The following is a 27,833-nucleotide window of genomic DNA, read 5'->3' as shown; positions in this document are numbered from 1 at the left end:
AGCTCGGGGGGCGGTCGCGCTGGGCTCGCCCGGGGGAAAAAAAACAAGTGGGGAGGTGAAGCTGTGCTCGCGGCCGAGCCTGTCCCGTCCCAGCCGTTTGCAGGAGGCGGGCTGCCGGGTTTGTGGTTCAACCTGAGGGGCGCTCGGTTTGGCCCGGCTTTCGTAAAAATCCGGGAGGTCTTCCAGAGTCACCGGGGCTTTGGGAGAAAGCAGTGGAGAACAAAATCTTTGCCCCGCAAGAAATACTCCTTGACCTTTTTCAGAATTTAGTGTAAGCTTTGCTTTTTTATCTCTTTGTAATCGGTGCCTTTCAGCTTAGTGCCCATGCTACGTTTCCTATGTATAATTTTGTTTGAGAAAGAGCATTCCCTCACAGCTTTTTGTCTTGTCTTTCAGGGAGGGAGTTGCTTTCCGGTAATAGTAAAGGAACGTGATACTGAAAGAAAACGCACCAACAGCATCCTCATTTAGTCGGAGCCTGACTCTTTCTGCTTAATGTTGGTTTCTTTGTCATCAGGTCTGCTAAAAAATGACAGAATATAAACTTGTTGTCGTTGGAGCTGGTGGTGTAGGCAAGAGCGCCTTGACAATACAGCTAATTCAGAATCACTTTGTGGATGAGTATGACCCTACAATAGAGGTAAACAATTTTATCATACTTTTTGTGAAGAGAGATTATCAGTAATAAGGGTAGTTGCTTACTTTTGGACAGTTACCACAAAAACATAGAACAAGGCTTTATAATAAAAAGAGCTCAAAGGTAATGGTCACCATCGCACCAGCATTGGAGAAGAAATCACTGCGCTGCTTGATCTGGCTGTGGAAGAACAGCTGCAGTAAAAAATTAACAATTTCGGTCAATTAAAGTATGGTGTTAATTGCCATGTTTTGTTGGACAGTTTGGATGCATGTTTTTAGGATCTTGGTGACAAAGTATTTGCCAAATTCACTTGAAAATGTTTGGCAAAACTCTTCATGGCTTTGCATACAACCTCTTAAATGTGACTTTCCTTTTTGATATCAAGAAGGAAAATTTGTAGTTCTGAAATGTCTGCGTCAAGCCTTCTCAGCTCCCATCATTAGGATCTGTTTTACACAGTGAGAAATGTGTCCTGGAATGTTACGGTGAATGAAGCAAAAATTTGGAGCCTGATTTTATTTTTTTTTAAACACACCAGTGTGCGTTTCTGTGTCTAGGAAAAAATGTTGCAAGATAGCCGCTGTAGCGGATTCTTTGAAATACATGGCACAGTTCCTCAAAATCTGAAATTATATTTAAGCTTTAAAAGTTGCGATATTTTAAAGGTTTTTAATGAGCAGGCAAGCTCTGCCTTTTAAATATAAGAAAAATACTAGTGTTGTCTGAAGTCTCCTGTGGATCGTTGGATTTAATATCCTCAGACCATATAAAAGGAGAAATGACACTATAATTTACCCAAGATTTTTATGTTCCCAGCACTGAAGCTCTGTAGCTTACGACTTCATTTATATGTTTATACAGTGAGGCACTTCCAAGCTCACATGAAGGAATCACAAGGGTTTAAATCTCGGCTTAAAATGGTGAATTCGAAAATGACTATGTAGTCATTTTCAGGTAGACATAAGCAAAAGGAGCCAGTAGGCTTCTTCCTTTGAGATGGTGGGAAGCTGTCTTACTTTAGCGAAGTATAGGCCTGAGCTAATGTGCCCTAAATAGAGATGCGTTGGCTTGAGTTTGAGTTTACCTTAATGTGCCTGTGTGTCGTCTTGTCTCTCTGTTGCGTGGCCAAGTAACCTCATGTATGCTTGTAGAAGATTTTGTGAATAGACCTATGGAGGGAGGAAGAGCGTGTGACTTGCGCTATGAGAGCAGCTCTTTCAGTTACTGAGATGTGAAATCTTAAAACAACAACCCAAAACACGCTTAAAAAACAGAAAACACGCAAAACTCATTGAGAGGAACAAACAAAATGGGATCCTACTTCTTCCTGCAAAAGGAACTTTGGAGGATGTTGGTGTTTGTAATACTTGTTCATAATCATCTGGGTTTCTCTTAGGCTAGAGGTGTGTTTACGCATTACAAAAAGTACTGTGGAGGTTCTGTGTTACAAGTTGTCATATAAAGCCAGAACTGCGTAAACAATTTAGGAACACAAAAACTTAAATGCCAGTATTCCTACTTGAGGGATTTTGTTAATCAACAAGCTGAGTATTTTGAGGAATACCAAATACATTTTAATGTAAAATAATAAAATGAAAATACAGTTCCTTATAGAAAGAACCTAAAATCCCAGAACTGTGGCTTTTATTTAGTAGTGTGCAGGATGACTGTAACACTGTGGTGTGGTCCAGAATCAGTATGTTCTTCTGAAAGAAAGAAACCTTTAACCTAATGGGTTTTACCAGCATCCACGACTTGTCGCATGCAACAGTATTAATCTTCTGCAACTCCTACAAGTTCTTGTCTGAGTACTAGTTACCGTTTTTGTCTTGTAAATTCCGAGACCTTGAGGATGGAGACTGTATCTTCCTACTCATGTGGTAAATCACCTTGTGTGCGCTCACAGTGCTATAATCATGTAGGTAAGCTTGTAGGGAAGAAATAATTCAGTTATAATAAGAGATTATTATATGTGTGTGATTTGGAGTGGCAAACAGGTTGCAGAGAATGGGCTTGTAATTGGGTTTAAATGCTTCAGTCCTTGCCTGGGCAGAATCCCATTCAGCTGAGAAGGGTTGCTTGATTGTGCTTCCTGTATAGATGCGGTTGTGGTGGGCTGATCAAAGAACAATAGCTGTAGAGTGTTTTTTATGCAGTATGAGGAAATAAGGCTAAAGTTGCTTTGACTGGTAAATAATAACAGTTAAGACGGTTCAGTAGTGTCACTACTATTGTTTCTCACTTACTACTGTTTCTGTCATTGCCGTACAGCTGTTGCAAGAATACTCATTTTCCCTCACAGATAAATAATCAAGCTAAATATTTTGGGGTAGCCAGGGAAAAGAGTTCAGTGTTTGTTATCTATAGCGGATTCCATAACTACAGTTATTGAATAATTTTAAACCTTTCCTGTGATTAACAAAATGAAACTCAACACTTCTAAAATTCTCACGTTGTGAAGACATTGTGCAGTTGGAGAGAGGAAAAAATATACTAGTTACTTAATTACAGATGCATTTACAATGTTAATGTTGTTGCTGTTTTCAGTGGAATAGACTTAATGATTCAACAAATAACTTGTTTGGAAAATGTCAAGTTTCATGACCTGCTTGAGTATTTTATTTACTTATACCTGAGCATAGCAGATGATGGGGGGGGGCAGGGGGAGGAATTAAAATGAGTGCATGTTTGGGTGGCTACTGTTATTCAAATATACATCCTTTATATATGTTTCATAATTCAATATCTTATTTGAAGTAGATGTCCAAGCACAGATTTGTAGCCAAGCAACTTTAAGTGGTTTTTGTTTTTTTTTTAAACTGTATGTACACTAAACCTTGCAAATCTGGCCTAATGCACAGAACAGTTGGACTAGTGCCCTCTACTGGTCGAGGTTTGTTAAATCTTTATTTTTGCAGTATCTTGTGTGATAATATAATTAAAAAAAATTTTTTTTTTTTCACAGCTTCAGCATGTTTTAGTGCTAAATATATGTCATCTTTTAAATGTCCTAGAGAAAGAACAGCTTTCATAGTTGCCTGTCAGAGGTTTTTCAATTGGATTAGCAAAATCCCTCGGCTGACTTAGGAATACTGATATTTCAATCTGTGTTCTTAAATGACCTATGCACCTTGTGAAACTTCCACCAATATTTAGTAATAGCTTAGTCTTAGTAGCTGTGATATTTTAATATTAAATCACTGGTATAATGGATTTTTACAAAATAATAGTTACTAGCTTAGATGAGATATATTAAGCAGTGGTGTTTTTTTAGATAAATTCCATGTGTAGCATACAGCTGAGATTTCCTATCACATTTTCTTATCAGTGCTTGTGAACAGATGGAATTATTACTCCTTTAGCATAATTTGTGCTGATTTTTATGGCTTGTGAAAGGCCAATAAAAGCAGGTTAAGTGATTAATGAAATGAAAACTTTTTGACATAGATATGCTGAATCTGTATACTGGGGAAAAATTGCAAATTCGCATTTGGAGTTGAGTACTACTTTGAAATTAACTTCTAGTTTGCATTTTGTTTCTACTTAATAACCTTATACTGGATGTTTCTTCATTGTTTCTTCAATGCGTTCATTACTGCAGATTACTTCCAATATGCAGTAAAGCTACTGGATTTTTATAAATTATGAAATTTATAGATCAGAAGGTTGTTTTTTTTCATTGTTGAAGGGGAGTCTGGCGATTTGGGTTCTGCAATTGCATTTTGAAGCAGAAGCGCCACAAGTACTGTAGTGGCATAACTTTTCTTTTTGGTACATCCTACATTCTGTTTTGCAGGACTTGGTAATTTTTACTGTATGGCAACACTTAAATAAACAAATTTTATATTGGGTATGTTTATATTGGTATTCACCATGACGGGGGTGGGGGTCCCAGTAGCCTGAGCTTTTAATGTGATGCTTCAGTTTTGTTTCCTACAGTGACAAATGTGATTTCAGGTTTGATGTTTTGCAGGGGCAAAAAAAAAAAGGGGGCAAAAAAGCAAAATGTTTATTATTTCAGTAGCTTGCAAGGAAATCATAAGCTTGAATTTTCTCTCTCATGTCTTTCTTCTCCTTCCTCCTCAAATCCCCTTTCTAGTTAGTGACAGAATTTTCTCTCCAGAAGTGGGCAAAACAAATATCTCAAAGCGTTTCTTCTTGCACCTGTGCTGTGCTTTATGCTGGTGCATCTTTGCTACTACTGCTAACATGGTAGGCATGCTAAAGCCAGCAGTTCTTAAAAGTGATTTTCTTTTCTCTTAAAAATTATTTTCTTTGAAAATTACTTAAAGCTTTTGTTTAGAGCTCAGTTGAGAGGAATTTCTTTTCCTTTGAAGTGCTAAGATGTAAAGGAATAATACAGGCTTTTCAAGAACTGTTTTTCATATTTTTAAGCTAGCAGTCAAATTGCAGGAAGAGAAAATGAAGGCTTTATAAATATGCCTAGTATAATGGTAGAAGTTCTACTAGTACTTCACTGTGAACTCTGATAAAGGTATCGTAGGATATGGGGGATCTGCTATTGAATTTAAGTGACTTGGAATAAAGATGCATCCTTTGGGGGGGTCTTTTTTTTGGTGTGGGATTGTTTGGGTTTTTTTTTTCCTTTAAGCAATGAGATAGAATATTAACCTTATTTTAAAACATGTTGGAGCTTGTGTATTTGTCTCAGCTGTATCAGTATTTAAATGTGGCTTATAAGTTTCTAAAGTGAGTTACTTACTTCTTACTTGAACACTGGATTTGCACTTCTGTGAAATAAATATTTCCAAAATCATGCTGGAAGTAAACATTTATCTTTAAGGTAAACAGTCAATATTGTTTTACCTGATACTGTTAAGTGTCATCCAGGCTCAAGATAAATGTGGGATTACAGGGTTTGTTTAGTTTAAGATACTGATTCTATTCAATTACCTCCTGCTTGTTTTTTAGCATGAGCAACGGGAAAGAAAGCCTTTTGTAAAAATACAAATAGATAGAAAGTGCACAGGAGTAGGTGTACTGTGCCTTACAATGGGGACAAAGGAAGGAGGGTCATTCTGAATTCATTCTGAAGTTGGCTAGAATTGCAACTTTTAATTCTTTAATTCCCTTCCCAGTAGCTTAGGTTCACTTCTGTATAGTGTTAAAAAGAACACTAGCAATATTGTGTTAATCTCTAGCTAAAGGATCTGAAAGGTAATACTGAGATTTTGTGTTTATACCTTTTATTTGTTGCAAGTACTGTTTACGGAGAATAATTCATGGCACTGCTCAATGACCTATTTTTAAAGCTTATTGACACGGTTTTATTTTGAATATATAGACGCTTATAGAAAATGGAGTTACAGGGAAAAGTAATGCTTATGTTCTTGTCACTAAAACTATGTACTCATAGAAGCCTATCACCGGAAAGTGCTGTAAATAGACATTAGTATCTAGCTGCTTGGGACTTATACAGATTTTAGCCCGTTGAATCAGTGACCTGAAAACTTTGAATTGATAGCACTGAAATCATTTGTTCCAACATCTCTCTGAACCAACTCATCAGGGCTTTTATATGACTCTGGTGTTGGTCTGTCTTGGCTAAAAAGCTTGAGCTTCAAATATATCAACTCAACTTTGATAACTTAATAACAAATACCATTATATGCACCTGCTCAGGCATACAAAACAGATTTCCTGTCCCAAACACTGAAGGCTTTTTATACTTCATTTCCTTTTCAGTGGCATAGATTTTTGGAGTTATCTTACTTGTGAACTCTTTCTATGTTATTATTTAGTACATAGTTGTGGCACAACACTTTCATAAACATCCATAGAATGAAGGTCAAATTTTACTTTAAAAAAAAAAAAAAAATTGGTAAATTGAGTAAGCTTAAACAAAGTCAAACCTTTTAAAACCAGGATTACAAGTTTCTTCAGTTCTCCTATTAACAGAGACAAAGGGGAGATGCTTTTGATCTGGATCCAATTTGTACTTTGTGTCCTTTTGTGCAAAATATGAACACTGTCCTTTTTCTGGGTGTGTGTGCGCGCACATATACTGTTACTCACTGAAGACTCAGAATACAGATAATAACATGTCTTTTCAGTGTTCTTTCCACTTCTGGATTACTGTATACGTGTAAATATGGGACACCGTTTTCCTACTGTCATTTGCCCATATGCAGAGTTGGATTTTAACTCTTAAGTGTTTTCAGTCATGCTTGATTACTAGTAAAGAACTTTAGTGTCTCCTGAGTTATAGGTGTTTGAAATCTTACTTGTTTGTGTTTAACCAAGGTTTGTGTTTTTCTTTTCTTAGGATTCCTACAGGAAGCAAGTAGTAATTGATGGAGAAACCTGTCTCTTGGATATTCTTGATACAGCAGGTCAAGAAGAATACAGTGCAATGAGGGATCAATATATGAGAACAGGGGAAGGCTTCCTGTGTGTATTTGCTATAAACAATACAAAGTCTTTTGAAGATATTCACCATTATAGGTGTGTATATTGAAAGATAATCGACTAACTCTTGTATTAGGTGAATAGGTTGCTTGCTCTTCCACTAGATAATAGAATGATCTCTTATGAAATAGCATCTAAGGGGAAGTTTGCAAATTAGCAATATTGCAACTTATTTGTGCATTTGTAGGTCTGGAATTTTGGGTAATCTGAAAATCTGCTGCCTCGTTCGCAAGTTAGGCAGACAAAATATCTGAAAGCTTTTCTGGTATAAACTAATGTGACTTAGTATTTCTGCCTATTCATAGTGGAGAGTTATCTAAAGGTAAACTCTGCCCATTCCATAGATAAAATTGTGTGCTAAGATGGAAAAACTCGAAACTTGCAATTGAAATTGTAGAGACAATAATGTCCATTGTTAGCTTTTGTTCTGGGCGTGGAGGGGAAATACCTGTGGAATATTACTAGAAGAGTAACATGAGTGAGCCCTGTTGCCTAAGAAGGGCAGACACACAAAATCAAAGCTCCAGGATGACTGCTAAAAACCAACCTGTTACTAGTCTCTTCATATTCCTTGTTTTAATAATTAGTTAAAAATTTCAGCTCATGCTTTCTTTATCAGCTACAGATATCATATCAGTTTCAGCTCATGCTTTCTTTATCAGCTACACTAATACAGGAATATCTGGTATGGTAATCACCAGAGACTGCTGCTAATAGTGAGCTACCAAGTTATAAATTATACTGAATTCTCCTTGGGTATTCTGTTAGAAGGCAATGCAAATTCCACTAAAGATCACAGCTTAGCAGCATCAGTTTAAGATTAGTCCCAAACACATAATGTTAAGCTATTCATAGTTGGGTATTTATAATGTTGTCAGATTTATGTTGCTGTGTGGTGGAGGGGTGTTTTGCTATCAGTATTACCCACAAACCCAACATCTACTCATAAGCTGAAGCTGCACATTTTTGTTATGAGTAGAAGTTACAGTTCTTCATTTAAGGTGGGATACCATGACAGTTCAAGGTAATTGAAGTCAGGAGGTGCAACTGCCCTGATCACGTAGTTTCGTTTTCTCCTGTATGCCAGCAAACCAGCTCACTTGATTGTGTAGTGTGCTGATGTGAGTAGCTAAACAGGTGGATGTCTACCTACAGAAATAGCTTACTGCTGGCTTATCTCCCTGGAGCAGCTGTGGGATCAGGGGAGTACTGTTGCAAATGAGGGGCAAAATTGCTGCATACTAACCCAGGGAGAGATCAACATTGAGAATGTGGGCACTTTCTTTCAGGACTGTTTATTTTTTATGTTTAAATTGAGCTAGCCAGCCTTTGTATAAATTTCATTATATGTATAATGTTCTAATTGAATATATTGGTACTGGTGACTTTAAAAAAACCAAACAACAAACAGTTAAGAGCACAGCAGGGATGACAAATTAAAAAACATATGTATTGCTCTCAGAAAAAACGTAAACTAAACTAAAAATGTAGATAATGAAGAGATCATTATCTAATCAGATTATTACAAATGGGTTTCCTCTGGTTGTAGAGGAAGGAGGGATAAGGGTAAGATAGATGTTGATGTAAGGAGAAGGAGGAGCATAGAGGCTTTTATGTGGAATTTTTGTTTTTTAAAGAGAGTTGCATAAGGCAGCCTTCCCAGTTTATTGCAAAGGGTGTTGCAAGTTGAATGCTGGAGTTTCTACTGTGCATTCACACACCTGTGGATGACCTTGCTGACTGAAGCTGAAGGCTTATAAATAAATAACTGAAAACAGTGACTACATTAATGAAGGAGCATGCTGCTAGATTATTTGGGAAGGCACAAGTAATGAAATTAATGATCGTTATTTGAGATTCTTAACAAGTACATCTAACTAGTATTTCAAGATGCTTTCTAACTAGTGTTAAAAAAATTTCTCTTTGTAGAGAACCAGAGCAGTGGTCTTCAAAGTTTAAAAACCCATGTCTAAATGCAGAGTTTGTAATGCTGTCTTTAATTAAAAAACACCCCTTCCCCCCGCCCCCCAACCCAAAATTGAGACAACAGGCATAGGGCTTTTGACAGTGTTTTATCTTGGCAAATGAATTGAGTATTTTGAGTGCTGAGTATGGGAGATAAGTAGTAAGACTTATACCAGAGCTGCTTAGGCTTGTTCTGGCATTAGCTGTTATAAACTAACTAAAAAAAAAAAAAAGTAATGACATCAACATCTATAGTAGTTTGCAAAATGTCAACATCTTTTTTTTTTTTTTTTTTTAACAAGATGATAAACTTGATGGTGACAGGATTGGTCAATTTATTTTTTGGTGGCTTCTAATAGTGTATGTGCAGTAAATGAAAAAGAATGATGTTGGAATCTGTTAATTTAATTTTGTTTCATTGTTTTAAAATCTAACATATAAGCTATTAATAGCTTACAAATTTTTTTTTCTTTTTAGGGAACAAATAAAGAGAGTTAAAGACTCTGAAGATGTCCCAATGGTGCTAGTAGGAAATAAATGTGATTTGCCTTCCAGAACAGTAGATACAAAACAAGCTCAGGATTTAGCAAGAAGTTACGGAATTCCTTTCATTGAAACATCAGCAAAGACAAGACAGGTAAAGCTCAAAACTTAGCAGATACAAATGTAGAACTCTCATCTGAATTATCATAATGTTAATTATTCGAAGCATTGACAATTGCTTGGTCATATCAATAGATACATTTCTCCAGAGTAGAAATTCATGTGGTGGCTCTTTCTGTCAGCTCACTGACAGCTGGTAATTGTTTATTAATGGAGTGATTCGCTTCAGTTGCGCAAACTCAAAGAATGAGACCTGGGCTGCTATTACTCTCCACTGTCAGACGGTTGCAGCATTCTTAATATTGTGATAGGTTTTAATAGAATAAAAAGCACTTCTACTTAGAGGTGAGACGCTTTTTTCCTCAGCAAGAGGATTAAGCAGACAAACAGCTAATTAGTTTATTGTGTTTTAAGTTTTTTCATTAATAACGAAAGGAGTTTTTCTTTAAGGCATTGATTCGGCATTAGTGGAACATGCTTGATATACCTTTTTATAGCTAAGCAATTGACCGTAAGTCTCTCTTGAAATTACTGGATTAACTGCTTGTGTAAACTGATACTCTTCTAAGACTTTAGAGTTCACTGTTGGTTTATTGTACCCCACTGGTATAGGTGAAAGAGGCAGCCATTAGGGTCCTTTCAGTGCTTCTCGCAGGGTTTGCTGGGATAAAGGTGCACATAGTGGTACATCCGTGTATTCAGGAGAAGATAAGCTATACAGGTAGAGATGAAACTAGTTCTGTATTTCTGGAGGAAAGCATTCTTTTTGAAAAATGCTGATTTGTGGTTTTTCCTCTTAAGAGTAAAGACTTACTATCAGTACAAATTAGATCAGGCCTGAGTGGCCGAATAACTCATACTCTCTGCATAATCAGAAGTGTTATGTGCGAGTTATGAATCAGGAATTAGGTGTAGCAGAAGGAGGCAAATAAGAGCAGAATACTGCAATTTGAGTAACTGCTCAATGTAACTGCTAAATAGATTCAGCTGCATCACTTGGCAGAATTTCCTCATAGACAGTATGTAAGTTATTTTTGGATATAAGAAATGAAAATTTTATTAGTGCAAACTTGCTACACCCACCCAGGTTTCTGACAAGTTGAAACCTGGACTAATTAGTAAAACTTTACAGAGGAATCAAAGGAATGCTAACTTTTGGCAATAGAGAAAGTCTCTGTTGTGTAGTTCTGCTTTTTTTTAATCCTACCTAACTTTAATGGCTGAGAATAAATTAGGCCACAAGTGTGTTCTGAAGAATGTGGCATAGAAGTGGACTGAATAATTACAGTGTTCTTGTTTGGAAGGTCCGGTGTTAGTGGCTGTCATTGAGATGTTAGGATAAAAAAGGAAGAGCTCTGAAATTATGTTTGAGGTTTGAAATAGTAGAAGTTCTGTACTAACATCTAGATTTTACTTTGTTCAGCCTGTTGTATAGAGCATCAGGCTTTGTTTGGGAAATACTCCTTTTGCGTAGCCAGTTTTAATGAAGGTATGTTGATACAATGGCGTTATTTCAAAGATTTCTTCTCCCCACCCCACCTGCAGTTTACTCCTGCAAGCAGCCCCACCATGCCTAGCCAATACAAAATTGCATGCTCAAAAATCATGACTCCCGTTCAGTTTTATAATCTTTGTTTACACAGAGTAGTATCTGCTTTTTTATCTTTCAGAATTTTAAGAGGTCTGCTGGAGGTTTGTACTTCTTCCAGAGGAAGATAGATCAGTCATATAGGAACTGTTATTCTATAATTTGACTTCTTTTATCTGTGACTTTATATTTCTGGAGGTGCTAACTGAAATGTTATAGAAGGGACTGTTGGCTTTTGTTTTTCAAAGCTGAGCTTTACACCCTCTACAGATAAGGAGTCCCTAAAGGTGTCTAGTGGATTTTAAAATAAACATATCCAATAGACTCTTTTGAGAATGTTGGCTTCTAAAAGTTTGAACCACTAGGTATGGTTGCTGATTCTTTTGCAGTGCTGTTCGTAACATGTTGTGTTATGAAACTGCTTCATAAAGTGCTGTGTTAAGAAAATATTTTGGAGAAGGCGAAAGGGAATTGGAGGAAGAACCTGATCTTAAATTACAGCAAGATCATCTAAATATTTGTGTATGTGTTTGTGTATATATATGTGTGTGTATACATAGGCATTTACATATTATGATTTTTCAGTCACACTGGCATATATAAAAATTTATGCATATATATACACACCATCTTCCAAAGTAACTTTTTAAATTAGGGGATTCAGGCCATTTTGTGAGCTGCATGTGGTCCATGGACTATATTTTTGTTGGGCAGAATTCAGTCCTTGGCTAAAAATAAATAAATAAAAATCTGGTCCTCTCTGGTTACATGTAGAACTTCCAAGTATGAACAAATGTAGCTGGTGATCTAGCAACTTCTGGTGTCTGTAGAAAGTCTGACTTGAATACTTAAAAGTAGGAACCTTCTTTTCCTTTCCTCTACGCACCTACCACCACACTGAAACGTCAGCACTAATGCCCTGTTGAAGGAGCCCTCACTATTTTCTTGCTTCCTTCCCTGTGCCCCACTTCTGCTGGAGCTCAGAATCAGAAAAGTTTCTGGGGAAGGAAACAGGGGAGATGGAAATGGAAAGGAGTTGGCCATGTAGTCTGTTTTGATTGCCAAGACACTCTTTTTAAATGATGGCGTTGTATGCTCATGCCCAATGATATCTTAGTTCCAAATAATTCAGTTTTTAAGATTTTCAAAAATTCATAGACAAGGTCAAAAATAGGAAAGATGAAAAACACTGAAATGAAGTGCAGAAGTAAGTTGTTCTAAAAGTTAGTGTATTTGTTTTTATTTGGTTCTGACTGGCAATAAAGATGTAAACTTTAACTTACTGCACAAAGGTGGTGTTTTAAGCCAAATCCCTGTGTGAACTTTCATACAAATCATTGAGTTCATCAGTGAAACATTAGCTTAGTGGACCCTACAACTTGGGTATAAGGCTATAGATTATTAATTTTTTTAATTAGACCACTGACTGAAATGAATATACTGTAATTTATGAAAATAATCCTATTTCTAAATGTAAATGCGTCAATACTGGTGGTTTTGTAAGGCATGTTGCGTCACTTGTACTCATCCTTTCACAATGCTTATGCAGAAGGGTGTGAATTTCTTAGGTTTATTTTGGTGCTGGTTTTGCTTTTCTTTGTTTGACATAAGCTCTAAATTCAAATTCTTCCCTGTCCATATGAGCGTATAGCTCCCAATAGTATCGGTGAGAGGCAAACTTGATTTATCCCCACCAAGGCTGCATCCTGTATTCTTTACTGGATTTACTTCCATTTGCCTGTGAGTTACACAAGGAAAAGCGGTAGGGCTGTACCCCAAATGTGATTTGACTGTAGCATTTTGTTTTCCTTGGAACATTTCAACTGTCCTCCTAGCATTGGATTCAAAGGAGAAGCAAATATATGGGCATTATTGTAAGAATAGTAAAGGATTCACCAAAGCATTAGGTCTCGTTAAGAATATATACTTAAACACACTTTTGAAATGTTTCATGAAGACGTTAACCTAAATCACAAGGATGCTGTTAAAAAAAGCATTAAAGTTATTGTATATAATACAATACTATTCATATAGTAATATGAATTTACTGATGTATGTCTGGTATTTAACCATCATAAGATGACATGATCAGCTCTACACCCCCTCCGTCCCCAAAGTAATGGAGGTTCTGTGTGGGGCTGAGTTGTGGTAACTCTTTCCAAATAGTCTTTTGAAGTATTATGTCTGTATCCTTAACCTATAAGCTAAATGTTACGCGAGCTAGTAGATCTTTGCAGGTTTGTGTATTCTCCTGTGTTGGCTAAGCTGACCTTACCACTATAAAGTTTTATGTTGGGAGTGCTTTTATGCAAGTGAGTAGCATTCTTTTTGCTCGTGTCCTCATGAACAACTTTGATTTTATTTGTCTAATAGTGGTTTTAGGAGACCAACTCTGATAAAGTGTATAAAGGTGGACACAGAACACTTTTGAGATGTCAAGGCTAATTTTCATTAGTTTCCTTTAAGCGCTATTTACAGAAGCAGAACATGTGGAAAATTCCCGTTTGTACTTTGGTCTGTATTTGAAATAGTCTTTCTTTGCACATAGTCATATTTTAAGTTGAATGTTTGGCTGTCTCCTAGGAGTCAAAAGAATCTTGAAAACATTGCCTCGAGGTCATGGGTTCTTTGGGCTGTTAAAGTAAATAGCAGTTTAGATTTTGAAGTTTTTAATATCTGCTAAAGGATATTTTTGCTTCCAGTTCTGACAGCTAAAAACTGGTTAATCATATTTTAGATATATGGTCCATGCTAATTTAAGGAAAAAATACTGAAGAATCTTAAAAGAAATGGGTATTAGAATGACTTCTTAAGCTTATAAGCCTGGCACCTGGCTCTTTAAAATGTCACCTTGTGCTAATGAAATTAGCAAATGTGTCTCTGTACAGATTTTCTTCCAGAATAATTTCTTTCAACAGGATTCGTAAGACTGTTCTTGGTGATGGCAGTAGTAGCAATTTCTTTCTCACTCTGTCTGTGTCTCTCCCTCTCTCTGCATTGCTAAAGCAAATTACAGCTCCTATTGGTGATGGGAAAGTTGGCAATGAACATTGACTGAGGAATTGTTATCTAATTATTCACGTGAAAGCTCCATAATCAAATTATGTATTTCTACTGCAAAACAGTAGATTTGCAAAAATGTTGATTCTTGTACAGCCTGTGCTTTGGCACGTAGCAGCTGATCAATGTTTACTGTTTTGTCTTCAGGAATAAACTTCCATTCCTTCCAGGAAAACATGAAAGTATGAGCTTTACTTGGTTTTTGCTGGTTTTTAATGGCTTCCTTTACATTTTGCAAACTCTCAGACCTGGAATGTAAGAAGACTTGTCACCTCATCAATACTTCACTACATCCTAACAGGGCACATTTTATATACCAGAGAAATACAATCCAAGAAATCTAATTCATATGATCTTTAAATTCAAGTGGCTGTAGTTGAGAAGAACCCTCAGATAAGCAGCGGTGTGTTAAGAATTAGTCTTAAATGCGATAACCTATGGCACAGTTCATGCCAAATGACCCAGTAACTATGGCAGTAAATGTTAGCTATTTTTGTTATTAGGTGCATAATACGAAGATGGGTTGGAGAGATAAGTTATGGAAAATCTGCCAAATAAAAGCTCAGATTGTGTGTTTGGGTAGTAATAGTGTCTTGGAGCTTAAATTGTTCTACTGTTTTCCACAATCATCAGTCTGTTCTGTTTTTATTTTCAATTAAATGAGTTTGTATTAAATTAACAAGTTGATCTGACTTGAGGAGTCAAGTAACGAGATTGACAGTAAGGCAGAGGAGAGATTTGCTCTCCCTTTAAAACCTGCAGCTAAACATTTTGCATCTTGTTATATAAATCCTCACAGATTTATCTAAATTTTTAAGTTTATGCACAATATAATCAGTTTAAAAGAACAGATATTATAACTTAAAGCTGGTGCTGTACTTCTTTATCTTGTATTTGCTTAAAGATATCTTCAGTCCTCATACTTTTTTTTTTTAAATGCTTATGGTTATCCTCATCTCCAAGTGGCCTAAACACAAAGCTGCAGAAAGGTAGGGTGTGTGACCAGAGAAGTAAAACACGTAGCTCTGTGTCATCCCTGGAGTACTTGAAGAGCTCTCTTAACAAGAGAAAAATCTGAGCAGTAGAACTTCACAGGCTGCTTGCGCTTAGTTGTTATTATGGAACCCTAGCTGTTGCCTGAGTCTGGCCGAGAGAGAACAGATTAGGTGTGCCTTGTACATTGGTGTGAACCAAGCTCTTAAACATGATAATAATGAACTTGTTGCTTTTTTCTGCATGGAAGAATAACTTTTATATATATATAAAATGTATTATATAACAGAATATAATTACAATAAGTAAATACTTTTGAAAGTTACTCTGAAATATAATATACTTAAGGTGTTTCTTAAAAGCGCTTTGCCATGACTCAAATATCCCTTTTCCTAAATCTAATGGCATAGCGCTTGCTCTGTAAAGTAAGTAGCTTTAAAAACAATATTGCCTAAAATTTAGTGTTCTTAGAAGATTTTATTTCTTTGTAACCTCTTAGGAAATTACCTGTTTAGACTTTTTCTATACTTTGTTAGTTTGTTCCATGGATTTTTGCAAAGAAAGCTTACTTTTTGTTGCCTGCCAAAACAGTAACAGGTTCTCACTTTGGTTAAGAAGTGAAAATAAGTGGTTAATTGTGTGTGTTTATAAGTACCCCCTGGTTACCAATCTAATAAGGTTTTGTGCCTGCTAAATACATCCATGCCCATAGAAATGTGTGAAAAGATTCAGTAACACAAGCAGTATGCAATGGAAGAAAATAATTCTTATTCTTTTCTGTCCAAGTGTTACCTTGCACAGAAAAAAAGGGGCTTGAAGCGTAGATATTCACAATAATTGATTGTGTCTCTTTTGCTTGCATTAAAAAGTATTTATCAAGCAGCAAATGTGCAAGCCCAGCATTTTAAATATATAAATGGAGATCCATATACGTCTCTCAAGTAAAGCTCATAATTTCAATGGTTTTGCTGTGTTTTTTTCCCCTGCCATGGGTGTCCCAATATGTCACAATTGTTAATGAAGCAGTTTTTAAGGAGTTGTGTTTTACAATGCAGAGAGTGGAGGATGCTTTTTATACATTGGTGCGAGAGATTCGACAGTACAGAGTGAAAAAAATCAGCAAAGAAGAAAAGACTCCAGGGTGCGTGAAAATTAAAAAATGCCTTGTAATGTAACAGGGTAAGTTTTGTAATGTAACAGGGTAAGTTTTGTAATGTAACAGGGTAAGTTTTACAAATCACTTGCCAAATGAAAATGATTGACAGTGTCTTGCAAATCAGACATTTTATGGTTAATTGATGACATAATTCAAGATATAAAACCAATCAGATTTCAGTATAGTAGTCCTGAATAATATTATCAGCAAACACCCAAGTACTATGGATTTGCTTTGTTTCATGGGGTTCTGATAAATAGATTAACAAGAAGTCTTTACTGCATATCAAGTTCTCCATCTGTGAAACAGAGACCTGGTTTTGTGTGTGAAGAAGTTGAGGAAAAAGTTCTATTACAAATATATTGCAGATACTGTTGAAGGGAATATTGATTGGATCTTCAGGTTGATGAACTGAGGGGAGAAGATCTTAGTATTTATAGTGTTAATATTCTCAGATCTTACAGTATTGATGCCTTTAGGGACCCTCTGTAAACAGAGTATCCACTACTTTCATTTAAATTTAATCCACAGACTGAAAGGTGAAAGACCTCAGTTTATCTTGAGTTCTCCAGGTATTTCAGTGTGATGCATAGTAGGTAGCTAAGGAGAGCAGCACCTAATGATGCGAGTCTTCCAGTTGGGATACGAGACTTCAAAAATATTCATTGTAACAGTTTGCAATGATAGACAGTATTTATCTTCCTTTTTTGTCTGTGGATAATCAAATTTGATAGTTCAGAGTGTTTTCCTACCTCTCGGAATATTCAGTTTATCTTCTTGCTGCTTATGAGATGCCTTCTTAGTTATATTAATCTTATACAAAGTAACTGAAAACTTGGACTACCCAGATTACCATTAACTGCTGATGCTTTCCAAGAAGTTAATTCCTTTGGCTGTTACACAGTAAGGCAGAAAGTACATAAGAGCTTTTGCTCCATTTGTAATTTCCAACTAGCAAGAAGAAATTTCTAAAACTCAGTGTAAAATCCTCAAAAGATGTCTTTCTTGAAAGCATTAAAGTTTTTACATACAAAGCATAGAAAAAGTTTCTCTAGGGCATAAATTAGACAGCTAGATAATGTAATTCAGATTGAGCGGGGTTGATAGTAAAAAGTTTGAATTACAAAAGTTCCAGATTTGAATTAAAAGATTTCTAGATTCTTGGTTAAAACTGTAATGTAATGATTTTTCCATAGTACTACAGAAGTGTACAAATAATTTCTCTTCCTCGTGACTGATACATGTATGTATGTATATATGTATTATATATTTAAAAATATAAAAAAGACTTTGTTCTACAATTGAAAACTTGTTTGAGGGTCTGTTTTTGGGGCTGGGGTATTAAGGAATTCCCAATTCATAAGGAATTTAGGGTTTCTTACTGATAGCCAGGTTAGTTGCCAAGTCTCATGCATGTGTGCTTGTAACCATGCAACCACATATCCAGGCTTCTATATGGTCATGGGACCATGAGGTGCTCCAAAGAAGAGTTGTAGCCAGGAGCAGGCTGTCTCTGTGGGAACAGTTCTGATTTTTCTGTTCCCTTTGCCTTTGGTAGTTGCCCTTTGGACAAACAAGTGCCAGGAGCAAGCTCCGTCAATGCACCTTTATTGAGGCAGTGTGGCATAGTTCTGAGCATGCACGGTGAATTTTGAGGTTTTAATCCTGAGCCTGGATTTAAAGCACTCATTCAGTACACCTTTCGCTTTCCAAAAAGCTTGCACACAACTCCATTGTTAGAGGGAGGAAGGTCAGCTGCATGCAGTCCTTTCTTACTGAAAGAAGGAACTAGAAAGGTTGATCACCTTTGATCTTACAGTATTGATGCCTTTAGGGACCTTCTGTAAACGGAGTATCAAAGTATCCATTACTTACATTTAAAATTTAATCCACAGACTGAAAAATGAAAGACCTCAGTTACACCTTGAGTCCTCCAGTTCTAATTCACAGACGTTCTAGATGTAGTTTTCTATGTCATATTATATTCATTACCTGAATTTAAGAGGAATTGTGGCAGGACCAAACTACTCAATACATAATTAATAATTTTAAAGGCTTCATTTACAAAGGTGTAAATGCAAGGATGAAAGCTAAGTCAATGCCCTAGTATTTTGCAACATGCGCTGTATTTAAAAGATCATCACTTTACTAGGTAGAATAAAGATTTCAGCCTTAATTGTGAAGTCGTGTTTAAAGGCCCATAATAGTCTCTGGCTATTACTTTGTACAAGTTATTTTCTCTGTATTTATTTTAAAACCAGTTTAATGAGGGAGGGCTGCTCGTTTGAAGACGTAAATTGCTATTTCTGTTTAGTGTGTCTCATCTGAAGACACTGCTGAAAGCCAGCGACTGTCCTCATAATGATTATTTTTCTAACACATTAATGATGAGTGTGAAATACTGAAAGGAAATGTGAACAGTCTTGTAGAAGAATATTGTGCAGAGGTTTTTCTTATACCATTCTTGTGTTCGAAGAATGAAACTATTCTTTGGTCTGTTGTGATTGATTCTTAATGCTTTCCTCCTAGCTGTCTGAGATGAGAACTGCAGTAGATACACTTTGAAGCGTCACTACTTCTAGATCATTTCCCTACATGAACATTGCTAAATGTTCACTTTGTGCGTTAATGCTGAAGTCATAAGGAAAATACACTAGCTTGCTGTAAAATAATACCAAACATTTTTAATTCTCAAAAGATTCATGGGGGACATGACCTTTTCTAGAACCAAGGCTACTCTTCCATTAGGCATGCTACATCGATTTTATATTGATCAGTAATATTTTAAAATGCAGAATAAGTTACTTGCAAGTGTATTTTGTGTATTACAAGACCTTGCAAAAGTGTGCTATTGGTATTGGGACATAGGCTGCTAAGGACTTTGATTGAACTTCGGTTATTTCTAAATTTTTTATGAACTTGAATGTGAAGGTTTTAAATAAATTTAGGTTATACCAGGAGTATTGCTTTGTAAGTGAAGCTATTTAACACCTCACTGTTGTTTGGACTTTCCATATCAAGTTTCATCACCATTTGGTGTTTGACTGAAACAGTAATGAATTAGGTGATTTTTGGCTGCTTGTTGTTGTGCTTTTTTCAGAGTTCACTTTCAGTTCTTTTACTGAAGGTAGGCATACAGGAGTAAGCAGAGACTGTTAATTTTTGTTGGCAGCTTGAAGGCAAACTCAGTAGCTGACAAGAGGTAGGAAGCTGCCTGTCAGTTGTAGGGCTAAATTTCTAGACCCAGTTCTGTAGTGGGGCAGTTGGCTGCTGTGATACATTAACATTATACAAATATTTCTGATCTGTCTAATAAGATAATAAAAGGAGTAAAGCAGTGAAGAATCAAGATCATTTTCTTATCTTAATGATTTTATAACTGTCAGTACTCAAACTATTAAATGTAAAGGCTGGCTGAGAACATGGGTACTTGATTGGAATTTGGAGCAACCTGAAAGCTAGGCAATAGAATAAACTGTTTCACATAAATAGGTTATTACAAAGTATACCGTATAACATTGTACTTGATAATGGTTCATATCAGGCTTTTAGATTCGCTGGTCTCTTTTGACCAGAGTTAATTTTTGTCAGCTATACGCCCCAAAAAATGAAAAACTATTCAATGTGAAGAAACATTAGCTTTTGTGTCTGTAGCTTAACTATTGGAGCGTGGAGACTTTAAGTGACTGTACATGATACAGCACCATAGATAACGTGTTCCATGTGTCTAACTATATAATTCGAATAACATGATTTATCAAATAATAAATTATCATTGGAACATGGGATTGATTTGATTGATTTGCATATGTAAAGACTCATTAAACTGTGGTGTGATTACTCTATCAGTGTGCCTGAAATGACCTGAATATGTAGAATAATCATAACTATCTCTTTGGTATTGAATTCTTGCTACAAATATTTGTATTTACTTTTTAAAGCTGCATATAGATTATTAAGGCATAAACAAAGCTAGCTAATGCTTCAGAAGCTTCAGAACTTTATTCTGTACTAATAATATAGATACTTACAATCTAAACGTGTGGTACCTATACTTTGCTAGTTTGAGGTGGGACAACATGTGCCTTCTTCGAGATGGAGAAGAGGGCAGCACACCAAATTACCTTCCTTACCACATTAGTAATGGAATTGGACCTGTGGGGTATCTGTGGTCAACCCCTGAGCAGTATGTCACCTGCAGGCTGCTGTAAGCCCCGTTTGGGGAACAGCTGAGAAAGAGGGCAGGCAGGTGCTAGCTGTTGCTGGTGTCAAAACAGTTCATTCAGGTGGTTGTCTCAGTGCTCCTCAGAAATCAGGAGAGGAACAGCCTGTAGCCAGGGTTAATTGTTTAAATGATGGCAGCCCACTCCCCAAAGCTGCTCTCCTGCAGGCCCTTCTGCCCATGCACAGTAATGCAGTCAGACACATTCCTCTTACATGACAGGAGACAACTGTAGTTCCCCTTCCAGCTGAATGTGTTTTTCCCAGCATGCCCCTTCCCAAGAAACAGGAATGCTTGAGAGGACTGTTGCCCCAGCAATTCCTCCAACCCACAGTCTACTCAAAGGGACATCGTAAAAGCCTCAGCAAGGAGAAGACAGTGTAACCTCTCCTGGCAGGCAGCAAAACAGACTGCTGATTGAACACACTTCACCCGATCAGGTCAGACGAAAACAGGCTGCACCTAAGCAGGCGTGTAAATCTGTTAATGTGATCTTAATGTGTGCATGTATGTATCTTTTCAGGGTGTTGATGATGCCTTCTATACATTAGTTCGAGAAATCAGAAAACACAAAGAGAAGATGAGCAAAGATGGTAAAAAGAAGAAAAAGAAGACAAAGACAAAGTGTATAATTATGTAAATACAATTTATCCTTATTCTTAAGAAGTACTTAAGTAATTTTTGTACATTACACTAAATTATTAGCATTTGTTTTAGCATTACTTTACTTTCTGCTTCATGATCCTGTTAGCTTTACCTGAATGCTTGTTTTAAATGACAGTGGAAACTTCATTCCTCTTAAAGTGCCAGTATTCTTTGACTGTTGGTTCTTGAACTAGCAGTGCCTGTGAAAAAAAAAAAACAAACCCATCAATAACAGCAAAAAAAAAACCAAACAAAAAACCACACACACACAACCTGAGAACTGTCTTAGGACTCTTTGGTGCATGCACAGTTGCTAACTTCCTATTTTTCTTACTGATTGTGAACTTCTGTTCTGTGTGCAAACCAAACAATGAAATGATGCTCTACACATTCTAACATCCCCTTTAATTTTTTGGTTTTTAAATCTGGTTGGGAAAAAGGACTAGTTAGCAAAAGAGACTTTCATTTCAGCCTTTCTTTTATTGTAGACTGACTGCAATATAGAGAGACCAGAAGCCTTTATAGTCTTCCTGTAGATTTTGCTTCTAGGCATCTAGTCTTGGAGCATTTCAGATCAACTTTAATGAATGTAAAGATAAAACTTTCACAAAAAAAATTTTTCACCGCAATTTGTCACGGTCACTCCTTAAATACTCTATTTTTTCTATGAAAAAAAAGAAAAATTAAAAAAAGACAACAATGCACATCTGGCAATGGAAAAAGTAAAAGTTCTGATTAGGTTGATTTGCTATTGTTAATGCATTGCTTTAAGACTTCCACTAACTTTTTGTGTCTGAAGACCAAGGTGAAATCCTAGCTCTCCTGACCCTCAGTGGCAAATCTTTAGCTTTGTTCAGTAGGTACAGGATTTCACCCTTAGTGTCTCTAGGAAATACTAGAAAGCCTTAACAGATAAGTTGATTCAAATTCTTAGGTTAATTCATACATGGATCCAGAATTTGCCATAAGAATTAAATCAGAATGAATCCTAAATTATATAGCGAAGTAAACCCATTTCCCCAAGAGTGGCATGAAATATTTCCAGATGCCCATTTTGTGCAAAATAGGGGAGGAATTTTAAATTCTAGTAATATCAAATGAGTGAATGAATGAGTTGAGTTTAGCTGCTTCATGCAAATAATTTGGAAATCCACTATGCCATAAAAAATGGTGTGGAATTTGCACAAACCGTCAGCATAGAACATGGTTTCCAGAGTCAATGTTGTTTGTGATGTTCGTGAAGTACTAGTTTTGTTGCACAGATTAAATGGTTGGTGAGTGGCATTCCAGTGTCTAGACTGTCATGAAGCTAGACCAAGATTTTAATGTTGTCTTTCTCTGTGATTAAGTTCTCTTGTGACCCCTCCCCCCCCTTTTTTTTCCTGATTGGAATTAATGCAGAATTTTTGCAGAAGCTTTCATTTTTGGTCCTGCAGTAGTCTAGTTATTCTGCACTAAAGTAAGAGCCAGTAATTCCGGTGTTGCCAGTTCCTGTTGTCTTACTGTAAACATTGCATTGTCTGATTGTTTCATTAGGGCCCGGGTTCCTGAAGGTACGCTTCTTCATAGTACCTAACTCAGCTGCAGAGTAAAATTTGAAAATGTGACTCTGGTGTACCTGAAAAAAATAAAACACAAGACATTGAAGTAGGATAGCTCAGGACACGGGAAAGTTTGGAACAGGGAATAGCAGCATTGCCCTAACCTAAGATATACCTAAACAATGATGTGGAAACTTTACACAGTACAATTTTCATGTACCTGTGTAACTTGGACCATTTATATGATGTCAAAGGTGCAACTGCATGAGAAGAGTATTCTTTTGCTGCTTCTTCAAAAAAAAACCAAACCCAAAACCACAGTGATTCTTGTAGGTGGAGAGTTGCAAAGCTGGCAGGGGATGTATACTATCTGGATTGCTGTGAGTTTGGTTTTTTTTTTTTTTTTTTTTAACCTTAGTGTGGCTGACAGAAATAATGCCTTTCCCTGCCTGCCTGCCCCTCTCTCTCCCCACCCTCCACCAAAACCGACCCCCTCCTAATGCCTTTCCCTGCCTGCCTGCCCCTCTCTCTCCCCACCCTCCACCAAAACCCAGACCCCCTCCCCTCGTTTCAGCTTCGATGTGAAATAGACCTTAGATTATGAAATATTCTGAAGAACAGTAATAGGAGAATCTAACATTATATCATAAGGACCAATAAGGAGTAAGAACAGATGCTTAATGTTGCAAAACATTTTATAGCTTCCAAGGTTAAAACCTTTTGGAGTTTTTGGAGACAAGTTGGTTATTTGCACATTTTAGACACTCTTGATTATATATGAAGAACGTAAAAAAAGTGGATAGTATACCTTGAGCAAATGGAAGTAATCTCAAGATTACTGGAAGATTTTTGGTAACTGAGTCACACTGCATGTAAAATTAGGGCAGGTCTAAAATTCTTATGTTAATTGAACTAAAAACTGTTACGAGAAATTTTAGCTGAAATGTCTTAATCATCAATGTGGCTTTATATAGCTCCAATATAAAGCTATATATAAAATAGTGGGTTTTTTTCAGTAAATGTGATCTGTAGCTACCAATCTAATTAAATCAGTACAAAATCTATTTAGATGAGCCCTCATTTACTTTTTGTTTAAAAAAAATTACTTTTTGTTTAAAAAAAATACAAATCCTTGCCACTGTTGTGCAGTTTTGTCTTAATATTTGTTGAGATTTGGTGAAGCATGTTGGATTGCAGCTTGCACAAGTTGATTTTTATAATAATTGTCTTTCCCTATTTGAAATGCTTTCAAAGAACATACCTGGATGCTGTCTGTTCTGATAGCAACTACTAAATGAACATGTGAATCACTTACCGCGTTAATACATTAAATTGCCATGTGTCAGGGAGTAACACCTTCTTACAGTAGCTTTATGTAACTCTGGTAAACAACTTTATCATTGGTTTTCTCAAAACTGAAATTTAATTCTTTTGACCAGTCCCATTGCCCTAAAATCTTTGCTAACTTGAATTTTCACTGTATAGATCTTGTTACAGTAACGGGATCTCTGTAATGGGTAAATACTGACACACAATCTTCTGCTCTTGTCTATACTATGAAGCAATACAATTATTACCTTTGAAGACCATCAAACTGTAAAGAAATCATTTTGTCTCAAGTTTACATAAAGCTACATAGATGGTAAATCTTTCCTAACATTTCTTTATTCCACTGTCTTGTGTTTTCACGTTGAAAATACTTCTGCTTTTTCCTCTTGAGTGCCAACTTCTTACTAGAATGACTTCTTAATGTAATATTTTTAACTGGAATGTATTTTAACTATTTTTGTATAGTGTAAACTGAAACATGCACATTTTGTACATTGTGCTTTATTTGATGTGGAACATATGCAGTGTGATCCAGTTTTTCCATCATTTGGTTGCGTGACCTAGGAATGTTGGTCATACCAGACATAGTTAAAAAATATGCAGTGTGATCCAGTTTTTCCATCATTTGGTTGCGTGACCTAGGAATGTTGGTCATACCAGACATTAAGTTAAAAAAAGAAAAAAAAAAAAAGAGACCACTGTTTGTTTTAAAATTTTTAATGTTTTTAGGAGTATGTGCTGTGAGGTGATCTGGAATTTGTCATTTTTTTGTCAAACTGTACTGCTCCTATTTATTGTAATGTAATAAAAAATAGTTATTGTGAGTTTCTGTCCCAGTTTGCTTTTTCTCTCCAAGAATTTCAGCGCCTCATCTCTGTAACGGAGCATCCCATGAATTGCATGTGTTCGGCAGTTGTTCCCAGTTTATTTCTTGTACTTCTCATTGCCTGTCACAAAGCTGTTGTCTTTGCCCACTGGTGTTCCCTTCCTCCAAGAGGGGGTGCCGCCACACTTTGACAGAACGCTTTATCGCACTGATCCATCTCCTCTGGTCCCTGCCGCTTTTGCGTTCTGCGCTCTGCGATGAGCAGAGCCTCGCCAGGTGAGGTTGCGCTTCTCAGTCACTGGGGCATGCTGCTTGGCCTGTACCGTCTTCAGTCATGCCCCAGAGACCTTGTCTGCATTAGTCTAACAGCAGTCTGAAAGTGTAAAATGCTCCGAATAGCTACTCTGTGTTTGTTCCCAGGTGCACGTTTGTTTTCTTCTATCAAATGCCTTCCATAAACTTACAGAAAACACGACATTGTTCAGTACTGACTGCGTCCTATGGGGGGGAAAAAAGCGTGAACCTGCTACTGTTCTCTAAACTTACACTTTGGCCCTTTGTTACCATGTCTGGATAATCTTTTACCAGTTACTGAGAAGGGTACGTTAAATTTTGTATATAGAGGTATTCATTCAGAATAGGTTTAACTGCAACATATTGTAGAGGAGTTAAGTTGATGTGGAAGGACTGTTTTTCACATCAATGTGGTGCTAGAAACTGAAGCACATACATTTCATCACAAGGTAGTGTACTGTCTATTTGCCATAATTTTTATTTTTTTTTTAATTCTGTTCTGGAATTAACGCCTGTGAAGACTTGCTGTTGCCAACAGCTCTACTGCAGTGATTACTTATCTATATTTCAAAGATTATTTATGTCCCATCTCCAGTGTCATTTAGTTCGGGGGGGGGAAGGGAGGGAGGAGGGGCAGAAACACCAGCCAACCCTGGTATGTGCAGAGGATCAGTTCTGGCACAAGTTTGTGCTAGTCGAGCCAAGGCCTACAGGGTTAGCCATAGAGCAAACATCCATAGTCAAACTTCTCTTCCAGGGGAGAGGATCGATTTCTGTATTCCTGCTACAGCAGTTACACAAAATCAGAAATGGGTAGTAGCAGGAATTGTCTTCAGGGTTTAAGTACTTCAACCGCTATTGTTCAAATTCACCCCTCTCCTGACCCCATAGTCTTCTAACACAGTAAGAGGGTGCCTCCGCCAGTGTGACGCTTCCACGTTAAGCAGATGTAGTTAAAGTCTTTAAGAATTTACTTTATTTTTGAGAAGTTGCTCATTTACAGTGGAAATGAATCATTAAACATGGTAGACTTTCAAAACCAGATTAACAAGAGAAGTGTAGTGCCTCGAATCGGAATTCAAACACACAGCTGTGGATGGGGTAAAGGTAAGAGCAGCTATCTACTGAACATGCACATTGGAGTGAAACAGAACAGAATCATATTACCACTACTTCCTGCAAAATTGGTTTCATACATGAAGTTTTAGTTCAAGGAGGTCAAAAGTAGTTGAGAAAAACCTACTATCCATACAATACAAAACCCAAATCGTTCAAGCGACTACTTAAGGGGAAGCAAAGTCCCAATTTGTACTTTCGATGGGTTGGAAGGATTTATGTTTCATTTCTTCTGAGGTTACAGCTCTTTTATTGTTTATTTTTATGGATTTGTATCATTACATGACAAGTCATTAGCACCAGTTACTGATTGTCATCACTGTAGTAGCGCTGTTTCAGAGCTCTGTATTTTCTGAGAAAGTACAAAGCCTCCAACTCTTTTATAACAAATTCTCCTCGTGCAATTAGTTGCTTTATTTTTTCAGGATCGTTCACATCTTTATTTTTTAGAAAAGCTGCTTTCAAACGGCTTCTAAAGTAGTCTGCTCCTTTGGGATACTCCCTTCCAAGGTACAGCAGCTTGGAAAAAAAAAAAAAGATTTTTTTTTTTAATAGATCAGGTGCGCAGTGTAAGGGTTTTGTCTAGTTAAGAAAAGTGCTCGTGGCATTTAAGACACTTACATTTTTGTATAGATTCAACACTTCCCCTCTTAAAGAACTGGCCATTCTCACATTTCAGTGAACTCTTTAGTCTCGTCTGATTTTTTTTTTTTTTAACCTGAAGAACAATCAGTTTGACATTAGCCTTCTGTGGGAGTCAGTAAATCCCAGCCTCATCCTCCACAGGAACCGCACAGCTTCTAACCAGACTCCTTTCTCTTACTGAGCCCTGTCCGCTCTGTTATTTTCTGGCTCTACTCTCTCTCTCTCTCTCTTCTGCTTTTGGCTTCTTTTAATTTTTGTTTCCATTTAGCTTCTCTTTCTCTTCTCCCCTTCCATCTGTCCTCGTCTCAAACATAAAACAAGAAACCTCCAGAGCCTTTCAGCTGCCCTAACACTTGTTTATCTTCGTGCTGTTCATCGGCTGCTTTCTCACGTGCTTACGGTTTTCTACCTGGCTCCTAGCCCGGCAGCTTCTTTGTCCCTGGTCTGCTACGGAAGCATTTGTATCTATATACACGTGCGTATATAGACATACGGTGGTAAATATATAGCTATATTAAAAAAATTAAAAAAAGAGACAACTGTAGGAATTCCTGCAACTTCCGCGTTCATGAATTTTGCTTTTTTTAAACCGCTGAGGTGCATTACGAATTGAGGCTAGCGCATACCGGCAAAACGTAACGTAAAACCATAAAAAAATGCGGTAGTAACAAAGGAAACCTATTTCTGTTTTTGTAAACAAAAGCAACCGGAATCAGACCTGGCTTCTGCGGACGGCGCTCCTGCCGCAGGGGGAACCGGCTGGCCTCCCGGAGGCCCGGCG

At 36.8% G+C, this 27,833-nt stretch overlaps 2 protein-coding genes across 5 annotated transcripts; one reads left to right on the top strand and one right to left on the bottom strand.

Annotated features, from left to right (window-relative positions):
• Positions 1-314: 314 nt before the first annotated feature.
• KRAS (KRAS proto-oncogene, GTPase) lies at positions 315-21,504 on the top strand. Of its 3 annotated transcripts, XM_009279025.1 has the most exons (5): positions 396-414; positions 518-640; positions 6,927-7,105; positions 9,512-9,671; positions 21,180-21,504. In XM_009279025.1, exons 2-5 carry the CDS (start codon positions 530-532, stop codon positions 21,294-21,296), a joined length of 567 nt encoding a protein of 188 aa, XP_009277300.1. In that variant the 5' UTR covers positions 396-414; positions 518-529; the 3' UTR covers positions 21,297-21,504. The 3 variants fall into 3 exon arrangements, with proteins under 3 accessions (XP_009277299.1, XP_009277300.1, XP_009277301.1); XM_009279024.2 differs by having other exon boundaries at positions 315-640; XM_009279026.1 differs by lacking the exon at positions 21,180-21,504 and adding an exon at positions 16,334-16,453 and having other exon boundaries at positions 397-640.
• A 4,740-nt stretch (positions 21,505-26,244) lies between these two features.
• Positions 26,245-27,808, bottom strand: ETFRF1 (electron transfer flavoprotein regulatory factor 1). 2 transcript variants are annotated; one of them, XM_009279023.2, is made up of 4 exons: positions 27,771-27,808; positions 27,452-27,561; positions 27,029-27,125; positions 26,245-26,926 (listed from the first exon to the last, which is right to left on the bottom strand). In XM_009279023.2, the coding sequence occupies exons 3-4, from the start codon at positions 27,071-27,073 to the stop codon at positions 26,711-26,713; spliced, it is 261 nt and encodes an 86-aa protein (XP_009277298.1). In that variant the 5' UTR covers positions 27,074-27,125; positions 27,452-27,561; positions 27,771-27,808; the 3' UTR covers positions 26,245-26,710. The 2 variants fall into 2 exon arrangements, with proteins under 2 accessions (XP_009277298.1, XP_009277297.1); XM_009279022.2 differs by having other exon boundaries at positions 27,444-27,561; positions 27,771-27,807.
• Between the last annotated feature and the right edge of the window lie 25 nt (positions 27,809-27,833).

This window comes from Aptenodytes forsteri, unplaced genomic scaffold (assembly GCF_000699145.1).
Source record: "Aptenodytes forsteri isolate BGI_AS27 unplaced genomic scaffold, ASM69914v1 Scaffold241, whole genome shotgun sequence".
In the NCBI taxonomy this organism is placed as follows: domain Eukaryota; kingdom Metazoa; phylum Chordata; class Aves; order Sphenisciformes; family Spheniscidae; genus Aptenodytes; species Aptenodytes forsteri.
Note: the sequence above shows the minus strand (reverse complement) of the source record. Positions and strands in the feature narration are given on the sequence as shown.

Coding starts and splice junctions, on each gene's coding strand:
- KRAS (XM_009279026.1), top strand. CDS start 530: ATGACAGAATATAAACTTGTTGTCGTTGGAGCTGGTGGTGTAGGCAAG. Junction 641..6,926: donor AGTATGACCCTACAATAGAG/GTAAACAATTTT, acceptor TTCTTTTCTTAG/GATTCCTACAGGAAGCAAGT. Junction 7,106..9,511: donor GAAGATATTCACCATTATAG/GTGTGTATATTG, acceptor TTTTCTTTTTAG/GGAACAAATAAAGAGAGTTA.
- ETFRF1 (XM_009279023.2), bottom strand. CDS start 27,073: ATGGCCAGTTCTTTAAGAGGGGAAGTGTTGAATCTATACAAAAAT. Junction 26,927..27,028: donor TGTTGAATCTATACAAAAAT/GTAAGTGTCTTA, acceptor TTTTTTTCCAAG/CTGCTGTACCTTGGAAGGGA.